This window comes from Tachysurus vachellii, chromosome 20 (genome assembly GCF_030014155.1).
Source record: "Tachysurus vachellii isolate PV-2020 chromosome 20, HZAU_Pvac_v1, whole genome shotgun sequence".
Lineage (NCBI taxonomy): Eukaryota > Metazoa > Chordata > Actinopteri > Siluriformes > Bagridae > Tachysurus > Tachysurus vachellii.
Window position 1 is genome coordinate 5,790,708 of NC_083479.1, and position 22,415 is coordinate 5,813,122.

General features: G+C 42.8%; 1 protein-coding gene across 5 annotated transcripts in view; it reads right to left on the reverse strand.

Moving 5' to 3' along the window:
* The window catches only part of ttc28 (tetratricopeptide repeat domain 28), a 185,274-nt gene that overhangs the window by 15,717 nt on the left and 147,142 nt on the right, over positions 1-22,415 (reverse strand). For all 5 annotated transcript variants that reach the window (XM_060895213.1, XM_060895212.1, XM_060895214.1 and 2 more), the window contains 7 exons: positions 20,913-21,420; positions 12,008-13,349; positions 9,980-10,503; positions 7,563-7,672; positions 4,736-4,865; positions 3,390-3,608; positions 1,671-1,839 (listed from right to left, as the gene is read on the reverse strand). In XM_060895213.1, coding sequence (XP_060751196.1) covers positions 1,671-1,839; positions 3,390-3,608; positions 4,736-4,865; positions 7,563-7,672; positions 9,980-10,503; positions 12,008-13,349; positions 20,913-21,420 — 3,002 coding nt within the window. The remainder of the gene's footprint in view (positions 1-1,670; positions 1,840-3,389; positions 3,609-4,735; positions 4,866-7,562; positions 7,673-9,979; positions 10,504-12,007; positions 13,350-20,912; positions 21,421-22,415) is intronic.

The following is a 22,415-nucleotide window of genomic DNA, read 5'->3' on the forward strand; positions in this document are numbered from 1 at the left end:
TAAATTAAAAAAAAGGCTGCGATTAGAGAGCAGTTTAGGGGGAAAATCCTTCACACCTCATCACTTATGCACTTGCGAGTGTACCACTGTTCCTGAGCTTATGACACTGATGTACCAGCGTTACACTGGGAGGGAATTCTCACTGTTCACTAGCTTTTTATGCCTCTCTTATTACACTGTTTAGGATTAAATTCACTTTACCTGCTGGGATCACTCGCAGCATTACAATGCACTAAACTCTATAAAGTAAGTGATTTTTATACTCAATTCAATTTTTATTTGAATGTTGTATGCCTTTGCTCTGTACACTACTTGATAATATCCAGACCCCAAGTCAATACAAGGTAAGGAAATAAAACACGATACGTTGTTATAGGAAAATAATCAAAGCGAGAAAATTAAACACCAAATTAGAATCAGAAATTCAACTGTTGCATAAAATATATCAAGTGAAACATACATTTTAGAAAACACTACTGTTTCAACCAAGTATGCGCTGATGCACTAAAACAGGAAGTTATCCAACAAAAGTTTTCTCAAACACATGCTTAATAATAAAGGCTTTCAGTGCCATCTCTTAAGTCATCTGTTACTTTTCCCGATCTGGGAAAAAATATGATAATGTAGAACTCAGCCTTTGGGGAGCAATTAAGAAATTTATGTGCTTCTTTGCTGCAGAAATAGCACTTACTGTATGGAGATTCTTTTATCGTCAGAGATGTCTGGCTAGTGTTAGCTCACTACAATCCTGTGTTTAACTACGACTACGAAAGACGAGCCTGCTTGCACTAAATGGTAATTGCAGCTATTGATCAGTCTCATATAATTTTCTCACCTCTTACAGTCTAAAAACAAGCTCAATACAGGAAAAGTCTATTTCCACAGACAGCCACCTTTAAAATAAACCGGTATACTTTAGGTCACGAACTTATCAGCGAGACCGGATGCCTCCCCCTCATCTAGCTGTCACTGCTTATTTCCAAGTGTGTGTGGTGAGAAGTGGTCCCTCCGGGATAAACTTCCAGCACATACACAAACACACGACGCGCCATCCTGCCGCATTTACTACCGCCATCTGATGTGACTGCATCCATCTAAATTTATTTGAATGCTCACAGATTCATACATCAGAAGTGGAATAGCTGTAGGGGTCTGTCGCCTAGCCTTTCTTCCCCCTCCTTCTAGTTTCACTGTTCTAATATTGATTTGAGATTAGTTTTTATCTCGAGAGCTTTTTGTGGAGTCGTGCTGTGCTTCCTTAGTGAGGAACATTCAAATAATATCAGTGATATTTGTGGGCACATTCAGGCAGCTGAGACTAACCGTATATTATAGATTTGGAAAAAACGACCTCTACTCTGACCTCGACTGTGCGGATTATGTGTGAAATCTAATCCAGTGTTCCTTATGTCGGAATTAATATGAGATGTCCATTTTTTTGGGACCTAGGAGTGTACTAAGTTTACAGATATAACCTCATTTCCTTTTAGGGTTAGACTAAATAAGACATTTGAAATGCTTAAGCATGTTTGGCATGAATACTGTGTTTCTTTGGTATCAGAGCATCAGATCTGTTCCTTATTAAGGCACAAAATCCTATTTGTGTGACCGCAACCTAGTAAAAGATGAACACAGCCTTACTGTCCAAATAGTCTAAAGCAAAAGCTCACCTGCTGTAGTAGGCGTCCACTCCCAGAGCTTCTCTTGCGTTGGCAATGTGCTGCTCCAGGGACGAGGCCCCGCCCCCTTGCATGGACCCACCCCCAGCCTCCTGGAATTCAGATGGCCCGCTCTCCGACGCTCCGTCACCGAGGTACACTTCGTGAAACTTGAGAATTCCTGGAAAAGCACAGAGAACTGATTTACCGCAATATGTGAAGGCATAAAAGGTCATTTTATTAGAATTTGTAAAAAGAACAAATAAATGCATTGCGGTGGACTATCTCCAGCTCAATGTATGGAATTCGCCTGGCTTTAAAGGTCATGAATAAAATAAGAGGAAGAAAGAGCAGGAATAGATTTTTCAGAGCTACAGCTGATTAAATATCATATTATTATTGCTTTCTTGCTTTAAACACCGAACGTCAAGCAGTAAGTCATTGTGCTGAGGAACAAAGTCCATCCTGTAAGAAACTGTAGGATGAGGAGTCAGAGAAAATCACACTAAAGCACAACAGCTGTATGTCTACTCTCACACACATGAGAGTTTGTGTGTGTGTATGTCAGTATAATACTGAGATGTCTGTTTCAGGCTTTGTGGGTGTGTGTGTGTATGAATGTGAACATGTGTGTATGTGTATATGTGTGTGTATCTTAGGGGAAGGATGTGTGACAAATAGGGAGGCAGGTGGCACTGCCGCTTTGCGTTAATTCACAGCTTTTTACTAGTTACCGCCAAGCAGCAGGCACCAGACAATGAGCTGCAGGGAACAGAAGGTGTGAGGGATATGGCTGCTTCACACAAAATGATCAGCTCTGTGTGTGTGTGTCTGTGTGCACCAGACAGTGCGTAAGAACACAAATTAAAGCCTTACAGATTTGTTAGCATGCATGAGTGTGTGTGTGTGTGGACAGACAGGGGCTCAGCATGTCTACAGACTAGGCTCTGCATGTTTATCCAACTGTGTGTTCTGAGTCTGTCTCACACCTCTGGCTTCCACACGGAGACCCTTAAACTCATCTATCTCTCCATCCATCCATCCATCCATCCATTCATCCAATTTTTCATCCATCCAAGCACTCACTCACCTACCCAACCCATCCAACCCTCCATCAATCTATTTAATCCACCATCTGACTCACCCAATATATCAATCTGGCACCTAACCCCCTCAACCCACCCCTTAACACCCCATCCACTAACCCAATCCATTCATCCATCCATCCATTCATCCAACCATTCCACTACCAGTCAAACAATCTGTTGTATACACCTACTCTTCTATTCTACTCTTAGCTTCCGTTATCCCTCCACCTAGCCACGCATCCATCCAGTTCATTCCACCACCTATATTCACCCAGCCATTTAATCCTTAGATTCAACCTTTTAAGTTACACACTCATCCGATTCATCTATCCTCCTAGCCAATCTCTTTATCCATTTATTGCATTCCACCACCCATCTATTCACTCACCCACTCAATCCACACCGCTCATACACACATCCTTCTATCCATCTATCCACTCAATTTATGTACATCCATCTCCACACTGATCACAAGTTCATAAATGTTAAATCTTTTTTAAATTATACAGTTTTTTGTTTTTTTTTTGGAGATGAAATGAGCGCTTGCCAAAAACAAAAAGTGCAGCACACCACAGTCTCTTAGAAAAACATGGCACCAAATAAAATGTTCACAAATCAGGCCGGCTCCTGTGTGTTCTCCTACCTGAACCTGGGGCTAGCAGCCAGCTGTACAGGTAACCAGCTGCCACTGAGTAGTAGAGCACCAGCGCACGCTGACTGTTCACCGTGTCCAAGATGTGCTCCACAGTGACGGGGGTGTACGGGTCTGAATCCTGCTGGCCCGTTTGCCGTTCCACAAGCAGGTCAGCAAACGCCCGCGTTCTGCCTCGCTCTGCTACTGCTAGCGCCTCGTCGTGGTGACCTGAGATCAGACGTAGACTCACATTAACACCGTAGCCATGCTGATGCGGGATCAGCTCCATGTTCTGTTCGGTTCATTATCTGCCAACGAATGTGCTCTTTGCCAGAACTTACTGAACCTGGCCATCTTTTTAGATGCTACAGCGATATAATTGTATTATATGATATATTATAGATGCCCTTGGAGTGGACGCTTAGTACAGCAGGTGAGCGTGCTGCTCTGGTTGGACGCTTTCCCAGAAACAGATAAACCCTCATGTTCTGTTCACTACTTAGCGCTGAATGTCACCAGAGGGCCCCTTTGATTTCTTATTAAATGCCCAGCGCATGAAACCACCATCACAATTACTAGCACTTAAATGATATTTACACAAAACCCTTCATTTGTTTGCAGATCTTAGTAGTGGCAGGTGTGTTGACATACGACAAAGTTTTTCCACATTTATTCGCCTTTTTTACACAAAAAATCTACATTTTGATGTTCGTTCCGCACACAGCATGTTCTCATGCACAGGAAAATGAATACAAGTGAACAGGAGCGTTCGGTGTCACCCGCCACATGCCAGGAATTTAGCGCGTTTGCTAGCGCAAAGCAGTTTGTGTTCGGTTCAAACTGAAATGCTGTTTTGATGAAACATTTTGTTCATGAGTTTGGAAAGGGCATGAATTTGTGATGAGCCTGCATTACTTCCAAATAGCATTAAGCAGCGCAAACGCTTCATCCCCTTTATTTAGATTTAATGAGGTTACCATCCCAGAGAAGCGTCTTCCATATTATTTGCATTCTATTGCCGATTTTTTATTAAATCTTCAAAATGAAAGACATCATGTGCTTGTTTTTTTTTTTTTATCCATGTTGACTATTCATAGATATTTTATACAGAACATCAGAACAATTTTTCCTTACTTATTTCGAAACTAAAAAATGCTTATGGTGCCATAATGAAGCTGTGTTTGTCAGCTGAGGGATGTTGTCACATTGCTAGCTGTCTGTCTGACATCTTATTTTTACTCTACACTTCTTTATACTACACGTAGTATACGACTTTGGAACAGTGACGCATCTTGTGTTGAAAAAGAACAATCATCGTTATTTTGATCAAAGCTCGTGAGAGAGACGATGCTTACCGAGGCTGACGAGGACTCTCTGGAGAGCCTGGTAAGAGGAGGTCTGGAGATCGAACAGGGAGAGTTTGTAATCGGTGCTGTGCTGAGCCTCGTGTCGAATGGTCTCAAATAAAGCCGAGGCACGGTACAACTAAAGGAGGAAAAGAAAGAACAAACACACATATATCAGATATTTAGAGAACATTTACTGTTCTACAAAATCCAATTTACTACAAAACCAATACTGAAAATTGTCATGGAAACCTAAAAAGGGTATTGTTTCAGTTCCCTGCACTGAACAGCAGGTGGCATGAGACCTCTACGCCGAGTAACCCGTGCTCCAATGTTGCAACAGGCTTTCTGCAGCAAGGGAATGCCCTCTTGCTTTCCACCTCCAACCTTCGTAAGATATGAAATTCTCATTCTCACCAAAAAAATCTTAAGGTGCAAAACAGGAGCCGATGGTCAATTTAGTTGGTGATTTAAACTTGATAAAGGGGCATTTAAAACAAGGGAGGAAGGTGAAGGAAGGATATTTGTAAGAGGAAGTCTGCGAGTGAACGGAGCTCGAGACATAGGCTGCTGTTTGTTTGCTCTTAAGCGCTGGTCTGTTTTTCATTTAGCCTGATGAATAAAGAGGGTTTGTACGGTGTGAATGGCGCACTATATCTCTAGAATTATTCCTTTCCTTCCTTCAGACAGAGATGGAGCCATTGTGTCTCTCTCTCTCTCTCTCTCTCTCTCTCTCTCTCTCACACACACACACACACATACACACACACAGGAACAGTAAATGTCAGAGTGGTGGAACTTGTGTTTGTGTGTGTGAGAATACGAAGCCATGGTTATAACGTCTGCATCTGCTCTTTTGTGCATTTAGAGATGGGCTGCATGACGAGTGGTGTGTGTGTGTGTGCGCTGCCTGGTGGAGCTATGGGAGAGGAATGCAGTGTTCCTTTCGTCAGCATCCGCCAAGACTAGCCTGCAATCAATTAAGAGTGGAATGCTTGTGCAGCACACAAACCCGTGCGTACATACACACTCTCACGTTGCCTGTGATTTGCAAGAGCCAAGTCCTGAGATATCTATCCCTCTCAAACAGAAACACACACACACAGCGGAAGAGGCAGAAATGGCTTTGCTTACATTACTCGACACACACGACTATGTAGGCCCATTCAGAAAGACTACACATCACCTGCATCCACACACTTACACACTTTTCTGACCACACCTCTGTCTGCGACATCACGCTCGTCAATCATCTTGCAGATCTCTATCTAGCCGAGACGATGCTGTATCCGCGATGAACCGATTTTACGCTGGATTAAGCCATGGCTGGATTTCACGTCACTGTAAACGTACTAGCACTGTATGTCTCACTGTGATGTCACACTGTTCGCTATAACTTTTAATAGACGAGTTGTTGAAAATGAACCTGCACACACACATTGCGCAGGTAACTCAAAGGACTGGAAATTTATTTTAGATAGCATGATCACATTAGCTACAATTGGTTTCTTAGGATGCCAAAAAAAATGAAAAAATCAAAAAAAAATAATGTTTACCTCAGTGACTAGCCAGGTTAACATAGTAAATTGATCTTCCTAGCAAGCTAACATTAGCTATAATAAATTCCATGCATGTTGTCCTGCATTACTCTCCCTTTTGTAGAAATCATGACTGAACCAAAAAGAATAAAATTGCCCAGTTATAACATTAAAAACTGTTCGATGTTAACAAACAATCCGAGATACTTCCATCATTTGATTCGTAACTGCAATTAAGTGACCGTCGGTAATCCTTAACCGCCCGAGCGCGGATGACTCTGGATTTGTGTATTCACTCATGCGAGACACTCAGTGCATCTTTGATTGACGGAGGCTTTCACAGATGAACAGAATAATGACCCTCTCGACTGCATCTAGAGGACATCTTTCCCTACTGACAAGAATGTTTCATTCAAAGTCAGGCTGCATAACGATACAAACACATTACCTTCCAACACAGCCACTTTCCCCAAAGACACTCTGAACATAAGTGACTTTGGGGTCGTCTAACACACGTGCAACTCTGCCAGACAAATAAATAAATAAATAGATAGATAAATAAATAAAAGAATGTCATCATATGCAAGAGTCACACCACTGCCTAAGCTCTTTCAAACCTTACTAGGCAGGACAAGACGACTGCAGAGCCAGCGCAGCTCCACCTGGCTTTCCTGAAAATTGAAACCAAAGCAGCCTGAAAACAATCTCAACCTCTGGCGACCCTGTCCGACCCGACGACATCCCGAACCAGACGGCAAGAAAGCAATCCTAAAACGCTCCAAATGGATAAAGGACCAAAGCCGGAGCAGGTCAAGTTAATGTGAAGTTGTGTATGTCTGCGAATGAGGGAAGGAAGGAGGGAGTGAGGGAGGACTGGCTTGAAAAGTTTTTCACGACACAAAATAAAGCAAAGCCAGGCTCTTTACACACAGGACAAGGGATGTGTGGTGTGGGTCTGCACCGAGAGCACTGGATCAATTAGGGACTAAGTGGGAGGTGTGGAGCAGCTTGCCTTCCTATTCATCAAATGCTGCCTCGTAGCGTGTATCTTAAAATCATGGCACTGCTGGAGACAATTCCAGAATGATTCACAACAGACACAAACAAATACACACACACACACACACACACACACACACACATGCCTGTGACTACAGACCAGTCATTACACTGTACTGGGAAGTATCTGAGTAGGGTAACGGTTATCGCTTAATTCAAGTCAGTAGAGACAAACTACTGTAAAACTAAGCTGTTTTCTCTGTGTGTGTGTGTGTGTGTGTGTGTGTGTGTGTGCGTACCTGGTGCTGGGCCTCCTCCAGGTTACCGCTGGCCCACAGTGAGAGGCCCAGACGGTGACGGATTTTGGCCTCATCTTCACGCTGGCCCAGCTGCTCCGCCAGACGCAGACCTGAGCGAGACGCACAGACAGACAGAGAGACAGACAGACAGATATTTTCAAACATAGTCATTTCGCACTATTTATTTCTGACTTGTTTAGTATTTAGAGGTGTAAACGTGGGATCAGAAAATGAGCAGTACATTACAGCTGTCAGCATGTCCCAGTTTCCAAACACACCCAAACACATGAAAAAAAAAGTGTCAAAATACTCCGTAATCATATTTCAATATAGTCATGGAGAAAACGAAAGTAAACCCTCTCCGTCACCTTCTCCGTCAAATGTTTTAAACAACCGTTTTATATAAACGTATTTACTTATTTAAATATTTAGTCATTCATTCATGTGAAAAATTCTTTCATATTATACACATTCCCTGAGAAAAAGCCTCAAGACCTGCATTTATTGGCTCTTACTCAGAATTACTATCACTCCAAACCACATTCTCTCACCCTAAAACTCCATTCTTTCCTTCTCCTTGACTCTTTTCCATAAGCCTTTCTTCTTCTTCTTCTCTGAGATGGTTTGCAAAGATCTTGGCATGTCGTACTGATATTAAGCTTTAACTAAGGAGGAGCTTATCCATTCAGTGCACCTTCCGATCACCTTCTCCATCTCTCTGTTTGTTCTGTGTGACTAACGAGGACGTTTCTTTCGCAAGCATTTCAAATGTGATAAACACGGCTTGCACGGTCAACATATTTATCCCTTTTCGTCAAACCGTTGCTAAAAATATTTGAGCTCTTCAGCTGAACAGGCTGAAGGCTTTCGTGGCTTTACTGAATAACCTAATAGATGAAGTGTATGTCACAATGCTCAAGTACATGTACCTGTATGTGCACATGATGTGTTCTGCTTCCTTATCTGGATGCAATTCTTACATTCTGTATCCATGGAGTGATGCATATAGCAGCATGGAAGCACTCCACTCCACTGTATTAGCATCTGTTTACTTTTTACTCCCTTGCCAAACACCGGTGCATGCTCTAGTCAAAGGCTCACAACAAGTAAACCTTTTTATAGACTCTACAGATCAATGTGGCCGTAATGGACAAAGACACATGCCTGAATGCAGTTCTAATTCGGTACTGTGTAAACAGTGCACACATGCGTGCACGCATTCACACACGGTCTGTTAGGACACATGGAAATAGTGGGCGGCCGTTCCCCCATTCCCACACTAGCCCATTTGCACATTCCTACACACAAGAGAAGCGAGGCTCCTTGAACTACACAGTTTTAATTACAGCTGCTGTCTTTCACACGCATGTAATCACACTTCTACACACGTGTAGAGGCCACATTGAACTAATTGGCTGTCAAGCAATACTATGGGACACTGTGCATTGGTATGACAGGTGAAAAACAAAGGCTCTTCTTTGTTGTTTTTCTTTATTCCCTCCTCCACCATCAGCTCCTCAAGTTCTTACCCTAACACCCTAATAAGCTAAAACACTGAGAATGACTACTGTATGGCCCGAGAGTGTGAACTCTCTATGTGGTTGAATGGTTAATATCTATTAATCTATGCTGCAATTCGACTCGGGAAATAGTTCTCAACGCCATCAAGTCCTGAAATCGAGCTAAATAAAGCAAAAATATTCCCTGATATGCGCCTTAAAAACAGGATAAACTTCAGAACTGGATTTGAGGACCCTCGGGCTAGACTGTGTTAAGTTTGCTGACATAAAGCAGAATCCAGATGGAAGTATTGTGTCCAAATGTCAGCATATGGTCCTCTGAACCCTACAGTGGCACGGCCAAATGGGAATGTGTCCACCATATTTAGCTTGCATTCAAAATGTCTGTATTATGAATTCAGACACTTTAATGGCACATATAAGCAAAAGAAATAAGCAATTTAATTTATTTCCTAATCATCATAAAGCAGAGCAGTCTCTGTGATGTATTCACAAAAAAAAAAAAAAAAAACAGAATAGAGAATTTGGACACATCAAAATCAAAATGAAACTTGTCACATGCCTCCTTAAATAATCTCACAACACCGTTTAGCCTAACAGCAACATTTATTCAAGTTATGGTTACGATAATAAGATTCCATCATGCCTAGCTGCTCTCATATGGGATCATTCTGAGCAGGAAAAGAATTAGAATTAAACAGATCAGTATTTCTGGCAGGACTGAGATTAGAAGATTCTGCTTATTATTCCAGTTGTAATTATAAAAGAGCAAAAATCCACCTGTTAATGGTAGCGTCTAGATCATCAATCTATAAAGTGTTGAGTGATATGCTTTTTTTCGTTAGTTGTAGCTCAGGTGAAATTATAATGATTAAAATGATTGATTTGCTCTCTTACCTTCCTGCAGGTACATGACAGCCTGTGAGTAATTCTGTAGGGCGTGGTGTGTGCGTCCCAGGCTGCTGTAAGCCTGCGTTTTTGCTGCCAGGTCGTTAGTCTGTGCAGCAATGCTAAGGTGCTGTTCCTGATACACCACAGCACGCTCAAAGTTGCCCAAAGACTCGTAGGTGAGACCCAGGTTGCCATAGGCCCTGCCCTGGCAGCTTGCGCTTCCTGTTTCCTCAGCGAGCTGGAGGTCCCTCTGGTGGAACTGCAATGCGGTGTCATACTCGCCCATAAGTTGGTAGACAGCACCCAGGCCGCAGCTGGCCTGGCCCTCCAGAGAAGGGTCGGAGGTGTCACGGGCAATGGCAAGCTGGCGCTCCAGGCATGAGATAGCTTGTTCATAGTTGCCCAGCTGGCTGTGTAGGCTGCCTAACTCTCCGTATGCCTGTGCCTTGTTGTTGCACTCTCCCAGCTCATGAGCCACCACCAGACGCTTCTCGAAGCACACCAACGACTGCTGCAGGTTGCCCATAGCCCTAAAAAAAAAACAGGGGGAGCACAGCATTAGCTACATATGAAGCTGGAAATAGGATTGTCCAGGAACTGTTGTTTGCTTTTCTTTGACAAACTACATTTCATATCAGACTACAAACTGGAAAATAGAATGACTCGTGTGATAACTGCCAACTGAAAAATAAGTAAATTACAGCATTAAACCTGCAAAACAATCTCTACGTTTTTGAGCGAACACTACTATAATGTAGAATATGAAATAAAAATGGACTCTTTACTGAACATTTTTAATAACAAGAGGAAAAACCAAAGACCGACACTTAAAATATAGCAGCAATATCGCTCCAGTTTCACATTATGAAGAAAACCAGGGTCTCACGAGGCCCCATATCACATGACCAGAATGAATTATGTGAAAAATAAAAAGTTGTTTGATACACTACCCATAGCCTCATTCAGAATGAGAAATGTAGCCTATCACCACATAATATGGAGTCCTTTGGGAGAAAAGTATCTTTGCAGGTTTATGTGGAAAACATCATCCAACACTGTCTCTCTGAGGAATTAGAAAGCCTGACTGTATTCATGCAAGGCGGCTGCTGGAACACATTTGCTGTTTAAGATGCCATGCATCATTGCGCCTTGTGGTGCAAGTCACTTGAAATGACACTGCCATCAGTACTGTCAAATGTAAATGAAACAAACAGCATTTAATGCCTGGCCTTAATGAGCCTCTTGTTGGATGCATTGTGAGTATCAAGGGCGGGCTTTCTCTCAATGGGGGTAAACCTGGCGCATTGTCCCTGCTGACAATGTAATTTACCTTCCTGTGGGCTGCAGCAGGACGATTGGGGGTGTTAGATGAATGATAGCTGCACTGGAACTGGTATACTGTAGGCCCAATATAGGTTATTCCACCCCTAGCTGTTACAACTCAGCTGGTAGCATCTTCCCATCATGCACTGCAGAAGCCCATTCATCAACCCCTTCCCCATGTCAATACTTTTTTTCCAGAAAGAAGATGGGGTAAGCAGAATGGACCAAGGGCTCTAAGATGGTGGTGGAGCGCTTAAGCAAATGATTGGATATTAATTAAAGACGATGGGTGGTATGCTGCTTCAAGACTGCCATAACAGCTCAGAGGATAGGCGTTGCTATGAACAGACTGACAGTTTTATCAATCATACTTGGTCTTGTGGTAACTGCACCTGTGCTGCTAACACATTCACAGATAGAATGTTCATCCAAGGAGAATAAATGTGTTTTCACTGTAAGCGTGATGGTGAATCTGCAGCAATCTGGAATTTTTCATTTTTAATTTCTGGAAAAAGACTAAATTATATTCAAATTCTCGTATAATGTACTATGTCTGCTCATTAATAATAAATCAGTTGTGGAATCTGAACCCTTAAGGATCTAATATAATTTCCTTTAAACATTTTACTGCACAAGTTACTTGGCAATGATTTAGATTGTGCATTTTATATGTTACACAGTTAGAAAAAAAAAAAAAGCATCTTACTGTACCTGTGTCCATTGCCTAGCCCCCTGTATGCTTTCTCCTGGTCCTGCATGTGATTGAGACTCTGTGCCACAGACAGGTACTGCTCATAGTACTTGACGGCCTCCTCATAGTCGCCCAGCGAGTCGTAGCAGTCTCCTAGGTTTCCATAGGCACGGCCGCGGTCCAGCACTGCCTCGTTGCCACTGAGCTGCTGCAGCATGGCCAGTTGCTGCTCGAAATAGCCAATGGCCTCTTCCATCACACCCATATTCATCTTGGTGATACCCATGTTGCCGTAGACCTGGGCCTCCACACTGGGGTCCTTTAGTCGTTGGCCCAACTCCAGCTGCTCTTCATAGCATTTAAAGGCCATGCTGTATTTGCCCAGAGCCATATACACGGCTGCTAGGTGCCCATGGGCTTGGCATTCACCTTGAATGTCTCCTAACTCCTGGTAAACCTCCAGCTCTTGTGTGTGGTAACCAAGGGCTTTGTCATATTTCTGCAGCAGCCGGTAGGCAGCACCTAAAGCAGCATAAGCGTTGGCCTCCATCTTGCGCTCCTTGACCTGATGTGCCAATGCCAACTGTTGTTCATAAAACTTCACAGCACCAGGAACATCCTTCTTGCAAATAAAGATGTCACCTAGGTTTCCGAGAGCACGGAACCTGGCCTGTGAGTTGTTAAGTGACTGAGCCAAGGACAGAAGGTACTTCTGGCATTCTTCAGCCTTATTGTAGTCACCTAGAGCTTTGAAAGCCAAGCCTAGATTGCAGTAAGCTTTGGCTTGGCTCAGCTTGTCATGAAGGTCTTTGGCCAGAGCCAGGTCTTGTTCATAGTACTTGACCGCTTCCTGGAAGTTTCCCAGGCAATAATGTGCATAGCCCAGATTGTGACAAATTTTGCCTTCACTTTCCATGTCCTGCAGGTCGGGGGCAAGCCGTAGATACTGTTCGTAATAGGGCACAGCCTGTGGGAACTCCCCTCTTGAACAGTGAAAGTTCCCCAGGTTCCCCAGAGCACGGGCCTCGCTCTGGATGTCACGGAGTTCACGGGCAATGTTTAGATGATTCTGGTAGTGCTGCAAGGCTCTGTCATGTGCCCCCAAAGCCTGATATGCAACAGCCAGGTTGCCATGGGTGGAGGCCTGTGACGCTCTGTCGTTTACCTCCATTGAGATCTGTAGCTCCTGTCGGTGGTAACGTACTGCCTGGTCAAAGACACCAAGGGCATTGTAAGCATTGCCCATGTTGCCATAAGATCTGCCCTGGGCAGCATAGTCATTCAGCTCCTGAGCTATGGAGAGGTGAGCTTTGTGCAGTTTGAGAGCTGTCTCATAATCTCCTTTCATCTGGTGGATGATTCCTAAATACAAAGAGGAAGAAGATTTGGATCATTTTCCAATCGATTTCTCTAAACATAACTTATCGTCTTTCAATGTCACAACTGTCAAAATGAGCACTATTACTACACACTCGTGTTTGAGTACTACAAGTATTATCTACTCAATTAAAGAAAGCTGAAGCATCTTGAGGAGTCTCAGGATTATTTGTTTGAAATCTCCATACAGGAAATGAGCATGGGCAATCTTTGGTTGGAAGATATATGAGTACACCTCAAGTTATAGCAGCTTTCAAAAAGCCAGAAACAAGTTTCAAGCCAAAGGTGTTCAATAATTGATGAGCAAGTTTGTAAAATATTTTGGAATAACAAAAGTCTACCTATGCTTTCTTCTCAGTGCCTTTCATGCAGAAACTATTCATACCCAAAGGATGGAGAATTTCATTTAAAAAAAAAAAAAAAAAAAAAAAGTCCAAAACATCCAACTTTCGTGTATCTTGGGAAAACTACCATTTTCTGTCTTTGTACTTTTTCCATAAAATAATCATTACCAGTGTGGTGCGGAAATCCTGGCCCTCCACTCCCTGTGCATGATGGGATATTGTGGCTAGAGTAAGGAAGCCGAATGTTGGGAAGGCTAATGAATACGTACAGTGGAAAATAGGTTTGAGTGCAAGAGTCGTAGGAGACATTAATATTAGGTTCATGAGATTTGGCTTCCAGACCCCAGCATGCCCTAATCGGTTCCTTTCTTCCACTAACCCAGAGTGCCATCTGCTAAGTGCAGATGGATAAAGGAAAAGTGCTGGGATGAGCGGAAAACAGGACTCGTGAATAGGACTAACAGCGGGCAGCTGGTTGCAACGCTTGTCTAATTGGTATAGCCGTACTAACCAAAAATGATTTCTGCCACCGGGGAGCACAAAGCCATGGGAAATTCATGCAGAAATGGTCACACAGAGATAAAACAGTTATTATAGGAAATAAGGAGCCAGTGTTGTCTAAATGGCTTGGCTTTAACAGATGACACTGCTGTGCTGTGTAAGACACTGAATATTTGGTGCATGCTCCAGTGTGCGTGTGCTCAAGAGTGTTGATTCTAGACTTGCAAGGGCTCAGAACAACCTTCTGTTTGTTTGAGTTCGTCAACATGAAGCATGAACCCCTTATCCTCCTCTACAGCAACAAAACATCAAACCTATGGAGGGATTTACACATAGACCAGCTTACCAACAGCACTGTGACACTAGTGCACTCTATATACACTGCCACGCTGATGTCTTTATCAGACATGTCACACAATATGAGCTAGTGATGGATGCCTGTGTGGGGTTATGTCTACATTCATGCATCTTCAGAACCTGCTTTATCTTGTGCTAGATCTGAAGCCTATGTCAGGAACACTGGATGTAAAGCAGGAACATAACCTCGACGAAAGTCCATCTTAGCGTTGCTGCTCACAGCTTGGGGTAAGTACATGTACTAATTTACGTCCTGGCATGTTTTCTGGAAACCCACAAGGACACGGGAAGAACATGCAAAACTCCACAAAGACGGACAACCTCAGGATGCTCAGGTTCAATCTGAGAACCCTAATGTTGTGCAGTAGGAAAGATGCACACTGTACCACCCTTAGGTGTTTATATTTCCCAGTAAATAAGCATGATTTAAGCAGAAAGGCACTGGATGGAAATGGATGGAAATTCAACATAGACTTGAAACAAAATGGTGCCTTTTTATAATAATAATTAGATCTTTGTGTTGTTACAGTGCACTGATCTATTGTTGACCCCTGAACCCGTTAAAACATTTTTTGGACACCATTTTTAATGCAGTTAAACAATATTAAATAAACTTTCACCTCGGCATATTTTAGATATATTTGCACAATTCAATGATTCCATCAGTAAACCACATACTGTATCACTGTAATCGGGTCTGTATACGTTGTAAGCAGCAGCAGTGTGTGTGTGCATGAGTGAGTGTGAGGTGGAACAGGCCATGAAAATGGATGGAGGGAATAGACGTCCATCTGCTCGTTGTCAATCAGAGTAAGCCAAAGCAAAATTAGCAGCATGTGGAAAATCCAATTAGGGCCAATGCCAACATAAAACCTAGACACCAAGAGCCCAATACAGCACCTTTTCATCAAATATTTCCTTTAAAATGGTCCTCAGTTTTCTGTGACCACTAATTATTACTTATAACCCTGAGACTCCTTATTTGAAAGATAAATCTCGTGTTAGAGCCCAGTTTGAGAAGGATTCTCGTGGCACTCATGTGTGCCAGACGTATCTCTGTGGTAAAAGCTCAGCTCATGAAGCCCACAGGGAATTATTTCTGCATGACTGGTCTTATATACAGTACGTTAGTTAATGCTATGTCTATGCATGTGCTTACTGTAAGGCACAGTGAACCCAGACAAATCAATGACCGAAGCCTGTGTCCCAAGAGGCTGAACAGCTATAACTTGTGTTCAACAACTACTAAAATTTTTGTTCATACAGATAAATTGAGCTCATTTTTAACAATAATTTACTGTATATATTAGAGACAGTGAAATATTGATGTTGAATTCTAGTCTAATATTTTGTTTATTTGTTTCAAATCAGGGGGCACGGTGGCTTAGTGGTTAGCACGTTCGCCTCACACCTCCAGGGTCGGGGTTCGATTCCTGCCTCCACCTTGTGTGTGTGGAGTTTGCATGTTCTCCCCGTGCCTCGGGGGTTTCCTCCGGGTACTCTGGTTTCCTCCCCCGGTCCAAAGACATGCATGGTAGGTTGATTGGCATCTCTGGAAAATTGTCCCTAGTGTGTGAGTGTGTGTGTGTGTGTGTGTGCCCTGCGATGGGTTGGCACTCCGTCCAGGGTGTATCCTGCCTTGATGCCCGATGACGCCTGAGATAGGCACAGGCTCCCCGTGACCCGAGGTAGTTCGGATAAGCGGTAGAAAATGAATGAATGAATGAATGTTTCAAATCAGCTAAAATTACTTATCTGTTTACTGTAATGTGAATGAAATGTAAGAGAAAAAGTGGAAAGTGAAAAGTGTCTCTTCTTTAAAAGATTACAGTGGCACAACCTCCAGTGATTGACATCTGGAGACATGGGGACAGCAGATAGGTGAGTTCACTAGAGGCCACTGGTATCATCAAAGTTGCTTTTCACGAGGTGAATTACACCACCTCGCATTGTGAGAATACCAATGCTGAGAGTCGGACAGTCGAGGGCAGTTCCTTCATATGCACATTAAGAATATACCATGCCCCAGGCAACGGCTCAACATGATAGAATATGAAATATAATTTAAGCTAGATAGACAGACAGACAGACCAGCAAACAGACAGAGTGATAGATAGCTAGATAGATAGATAGATAGATAGATAGACAGACAGACAGACAGACAGATAGTTAGATAGATACATTTTGTCAATCACTTTGACCTTTTTTGCAAGGAAATGCTATACTGACTAAACAGAATGCTTGAAAAGAAATAATTCTTCATCTGGGTGAAAATTCTGTATCGGAGATACACAGCATTTGAGTCCTAAAGGTAAAAGTCTGAAAGAAAAAAAAAACATTATATTGTATTACACATTTAAATTCATCCATTCAGAGCAAATCTCCCATTTGGACCCATTACATTGCTGTCGCATCTGAAGTATCATCTCTCCATGAGCACTGCCATGTTCTGAATTAATTAGCACAAGACTTAACTCCTCATCAAAGCTTTACGCTTCCCCTGACATGGATTGGACAACTTTTACAAAGAAAGATCCAACCAATTCTCATTCGACTTTTAAATTCTTAACCCTAAACTCTGCACCTTTAATAATGGAGGATATTTGCATTATTAACTTTTGCTCTTTGGAGCATCTGTATCTTTTTTGAGATTCTGACCGAAAAAGTATTCGTTTTTCTTCCAGGAAGCACGGCCAAAGACGATTTTTATGAGGACAAAGGCCTCCCTTGTGTACGAAGCATGTTTTTGCCGTTTTTTGCTTGTGCAGTAACAGACAGTGTCGCAACAGAATCAGGAAAAACACACAAACGAGCCATTTCTTAACAATTGTGTGGAGCTGCTGGAATCTACACGGTTGTAAGCAAGAGACATGAAGGTAACAGGCTGCTGCAACCTTTGGATGATACGTTTTATATCGAATCATCTCGCAACATCGGTTAAGCATAAACATTTCACAATCAGTGGAGAGAAGAGATAAAACTACAACATGAGAGCCTCAGAGCTGTTTCCTTTCTTATCACTCCTGCCCTTCTACACTACTTCCTGTCTACTCTCCTGACAATCCAGACATTAAACAAGCTGCTATATTCCATCATGTGACTTCTAGTGCTCTGCAAAGCTCACGGCAAAAACAAAGACAAACAAATAGCAGACGTATTGACATTGAATTCTCTATATGGCTGAGCTTTGTTTGGCTTCAGGAGAATGAAACGGTAAATTGCATTTTGACTGACAGCAATGTCCCCGAGATCGAACCTTGAAGAGTTATAGCCTATAGAAAAAAGAACCGACCTCGGATCAACACAACCTACATACTGTTCAATCTGGAAATTACTATCGCTCTTCTTGCCAGCGTAAATAAGTCTGTTCCAAAATTCAAAGCTAATCTGAGATTACAATCGGTATGTGTTCGTAAACACGGACTCGTTTCAAAATGTACCGTTATTTGCTCTTGTTTCTCAGCCGACTCAAGTCTTCTCTAATGCGCTTTATTGTAAATGTGCTGTAATACGCTATCACAATAGAAGACAATGTTGTCCAAGTTGTTTCTCAAGCTAAATCTTAATTAATACAAGCATCAAAACATTCTGTAAGGCTGATAAATCAGAACATACACACAGGGCTGTAGTAATCGAGTCAATATCAGGTGTTACTCATTAGACAACAGCAATAACACTGTTCTGTTTGCCAAGTGTGTTCATTACTGTATGAACGTGACAGACGGTGTGTGAAGAAAATAGTGCGTAGACGGGATATTGAGGTATATTTTTGTTTCATCCTAAAGATTTCTGAGAAATAAATTGTCTATCCTTTTACCTGATTGATGATGTTGTTATTATTATTATTTCTCCAAGAACATGTCTAAAATTATCTGGTTAGAAATACAATTTTTCCAAAAAATCTAATAGCACTTATCAGGTTTTTTCCCCACTTGAGTGTACATGTAGGTTAAGAGCTGGACAATCACTCGTTAAATCATTCGATACTGTATATTACACATAAGGAGAACGCGGCAGAGGAACCAAATGTCTCGATTTCCCAATAGGTCTTTTTACATCCCATCAAATGCGAGGCCAAGAAACATCACTGCCATCACCGAGTGTGAGCGTTAGCTGAACCAATAACTGACCTTGATTTATATAATTAGGCATTTTGCATGCAGCATATCTGAGTTGAGCCATGAGGTTTAGAGGGTACACAGATTCACAGACTAGCTGGCTAGCTGAACTGGCATAGATTAAAACAGAACAAAATCTGGAACCGCAGAGAAAATACTTCAGGATATACTACAGATAGAGACCAAAAGGAAATAATTAGAAATGGCCGCTGAGCACCGGTGCTAGCAATGCCTCGCTGGTTGCACTGCTTTCTTTACATTCCTGAAGTGTGAGTCTGACCCAAATTTAACAATGAGAACGAGTCGCCTGACTGTGCCGTGTTTCTAGTCCTACTGAATTTTTCTGTTAGTACGCGACTGTTGGAAGCCTTTGTCCTTTATTGTGTGTTATTGCTCTGTAAGGTACAGTAAGATATATACACAGGGATCTAATAGACTGTTCACTTTTCTAACTGGCAGTGAAGTACTGAAGGACTAGACCTAAAAGCTTTGGATCAGAATTGAATTACAATCTTAAACCCACAGCCACGAATCAGCTAAAATAGAAAAATGCAAATATGATCAAAAGGCTGTGGAAGCCAGTAAACAGCAGCACATTACAGGTACCAAGAAAGAAGATGAAACCCACCGAACCAATAATCCAAATCAAAGCTGCATCCTTTTACATCCTGGAGACTGAGGCACAGCGATAATGGCATGACTGTTGCCTGAGGGCTCTCAATCCGCCTCCAGTTACTGTCCACTCAGCAATACTATACAGGGATCCAATTCTTCACACTCAGGGCTTGGATATCGCTTATCCTACTGAACCCAAACCACCTCTGAATAAAACATGAGTGGTTAAAGAACAAGAAGGCAGCTTTCTTGTATTTCCTACCTGCAAGAGCAAATAGGAGTTCCTACCCTAGGAGTGGCTAATGTTAGCGTTCTGAGACATAAACCACGAGCGTAGGAGTGCTTGAGGTCAAAGTAGGAAGGATTTCCATTTATAAACAGTGGTTTGACACCTTGGTAACATTTGGGAATTACGCATTGTAAACATGTACACGTTGTGGCCTATGTACATACAGTGAAATCGTATACCCAAGCAAATACAGTAAAAGCACCTGGAGGGTTTTTGTTTCTGTTTGAGCAGCTCTCACGGCTATGTCAATAAATATTTTGCTTTTATTCTTCGCGGATAAATCTTACCTCTGATGCCGCAATCGATCTGTTCATTACTGTTGCCGAGCAGCCGAGCTCTAGGCACAGCGTGCGATCATTAATTTTATAAGTGCTGCCATTCTTTCCCAGCGTACCGTTATTGACAGTTCTGATCAATACAGGTTCGAGCACACGCTTGGTGGTGAGAGAACGAGGCCAAACAGAGGGAAAGTGTGGTGACTAGTGGGCCAGTTACTGAAGTGTAGCGCATCTAAAAAGCCATTTTTATTTGGTTCAACTGGCATACTGAGGTTGACGGGTAATGTAGAAAGTGACTAAATGACATAAAATGTACCTGATAAGTAATTTTTTTCTTTGTAGCTGTGCCCAAATGTGCTGGATGCAATAAATAAATAAATAAATAAATAAATACCCCTTAATGCCAGGATTTGAAACCGCTTTCTGTGGGATGTTTTAAGGGCAAGCATACATCACATATAAGCAAATTCAGCTTCCCTACACACCTATATAGGTATTGCTTTATAAATGATTACACTAAAGTCAGCACACAACAGATTTTCCCTGTTTTTTTTTTTAGTCTCACAGCACGTATTTACATAACAATTGACTCACAGTCATTCTGGATCAAGCTCATGTCACTCGCACTGCTGCCTGCATTCGCTTTTCAATGGGAACATTTTTCTTTCGAGTGTTGATCTATTCATTTGGGAGCGCATGCATGCCATCAGATCAAATTGATGGAGCTGTTGTCAGGCTCGGGAGAAAATATTAGAAAGGCACTAGAAGTCAAAGTGAAGGATAGAAAGAGCTCAGAAACACTTGGGTGTGATGGGCTCAATTTGTCCTGCGTTTACTTTTTGAAAAGAGGTGCAGTGGGTGCTGCAGGAAAGGGTTTGAGTGTGTAGTGGTTGGGTGTGCACCAAAACCTTGACTGCAGTTGGCTAGCTTTGCAAGGACTGACACTTACTGCTGGTCAAGGTTCTGAGCTGTGCTGGGTGCATGAGTGAAAAAAATAAAAATAAAAAATACTTGTCTGTATTTGTCAGAAGCTTGTCTGTACTTACCAAGGTTAGAGGAGGCGCGTCCCTCAGCGGCACGGTCTTTCAGGCCCTCAGCGATACTCAGTTGCTGCTCGTGGTACTGCTTCGCCCGCTCCAGGTCCTGCATGCAGCGGGCAGCGTGTCCAAGACCGGCGTATGCCCTCATCTCAATAGCACGCTCCTGCAGCTCCTGTGCAAGCTCCAGTACACGTGCATGATACGATGCCGCTTTGTCAAAGTCGCGCCGGTAGTGGTAGGCACTGCCCAGGTTGCTGTAGGCGCGAGCTTCCTCACGCTTCTCACCCTGCACCTTGGCAATGTCCAGGTGCTGCTCATGGCACTGTACAGCACTGGCAAAGTCTCCCATAGCAATGTAGACGGCACCCATGTTGCCCAGCTCACGTGCCTCCGCCAGCTGGTCCTTGCGCTGCTTGGCCAGGAGAGCGCATTGTTTGTGGCTAGCTAGTGCGTTAGGGTAATCACCGATGGCGGTGTAGACATGGCCCAGGCTGCTGAGAGCCGACGATGCTGCCTAGAAATAGAGAAACAGAAATGAAGTAATAAAAGTAATGGCACCTTATCAGATGTCGCGGACGCTTGTATCTACATACTACATTCATTTACCCTCAGTTGTGATACAGATGATGCCCAAGCAAATCATAACTGTGCAATTTCTGCAGAATGTGCCTGTAAAGCTAAGCTCCTGATCCTACGAATATGCTAGCTGCACCGGACGCTCATCCTAACGGGGCTGACGAGACCAGGCTTGTCTCCTGGATACCTACGCTTCATGGAAGCCCATTAGCTATTTGTGCAAGCTGCAGACAGCCTTCTCTCTAGTGGGATCTGCAGCAGCACTGTTGTCTGTAAGAGCTACGCTTCACACGGTGCAGAGCCTTTAATTCAATTTTGATTCTCAAGAGCCATGGAGGTCATTAGATAGGCATGCACACATACACACAACCCAAGCAGCACAAGGTGCTAAATACCCTCTGAGTGTAGCTGTTCCTGGGGCTCACACAGTCAAGCCCTCTGTGCTGAAAAGCTTTCTAAAGGGGTGGAGGTGTGGGTTGTTGGGATATAGAAACACTTCAGCTGTGAGTTTGCATTTTGTCCTCTGTTATTAGCTGGTATTACATACATTTTGATCTGTAGTAATGATCAGGCCATTAAATCTCATATATACAGTACATGTTTGTCGTCCACATAAAAATCTGCATCTAATACGCTAAAAAAACTAAACGTCAGGGTGCACATCATGTACAGTCTCCATGCTAGGTTGCTGGAAATGGAGAAACATTGTCTCCCGTGAAGAATAAACAGTAAAGAGCTTAGTTTGAGCTCTAAAGCTCGGGCTGATTCTGAAGCTGAACGCTAGGCCATCCTTAGGCTTGCTCAGTACCAATCTCAGGGCACTGCCTGGAACCAATTACCAGCAGACATAAGGGCTTTCAGCAGTTTTAGAGGGACGCCAAGATGCAAGGCAATTACCCTCCATCAGGAGCCCAGGCTCCTCCTGGTCACTGA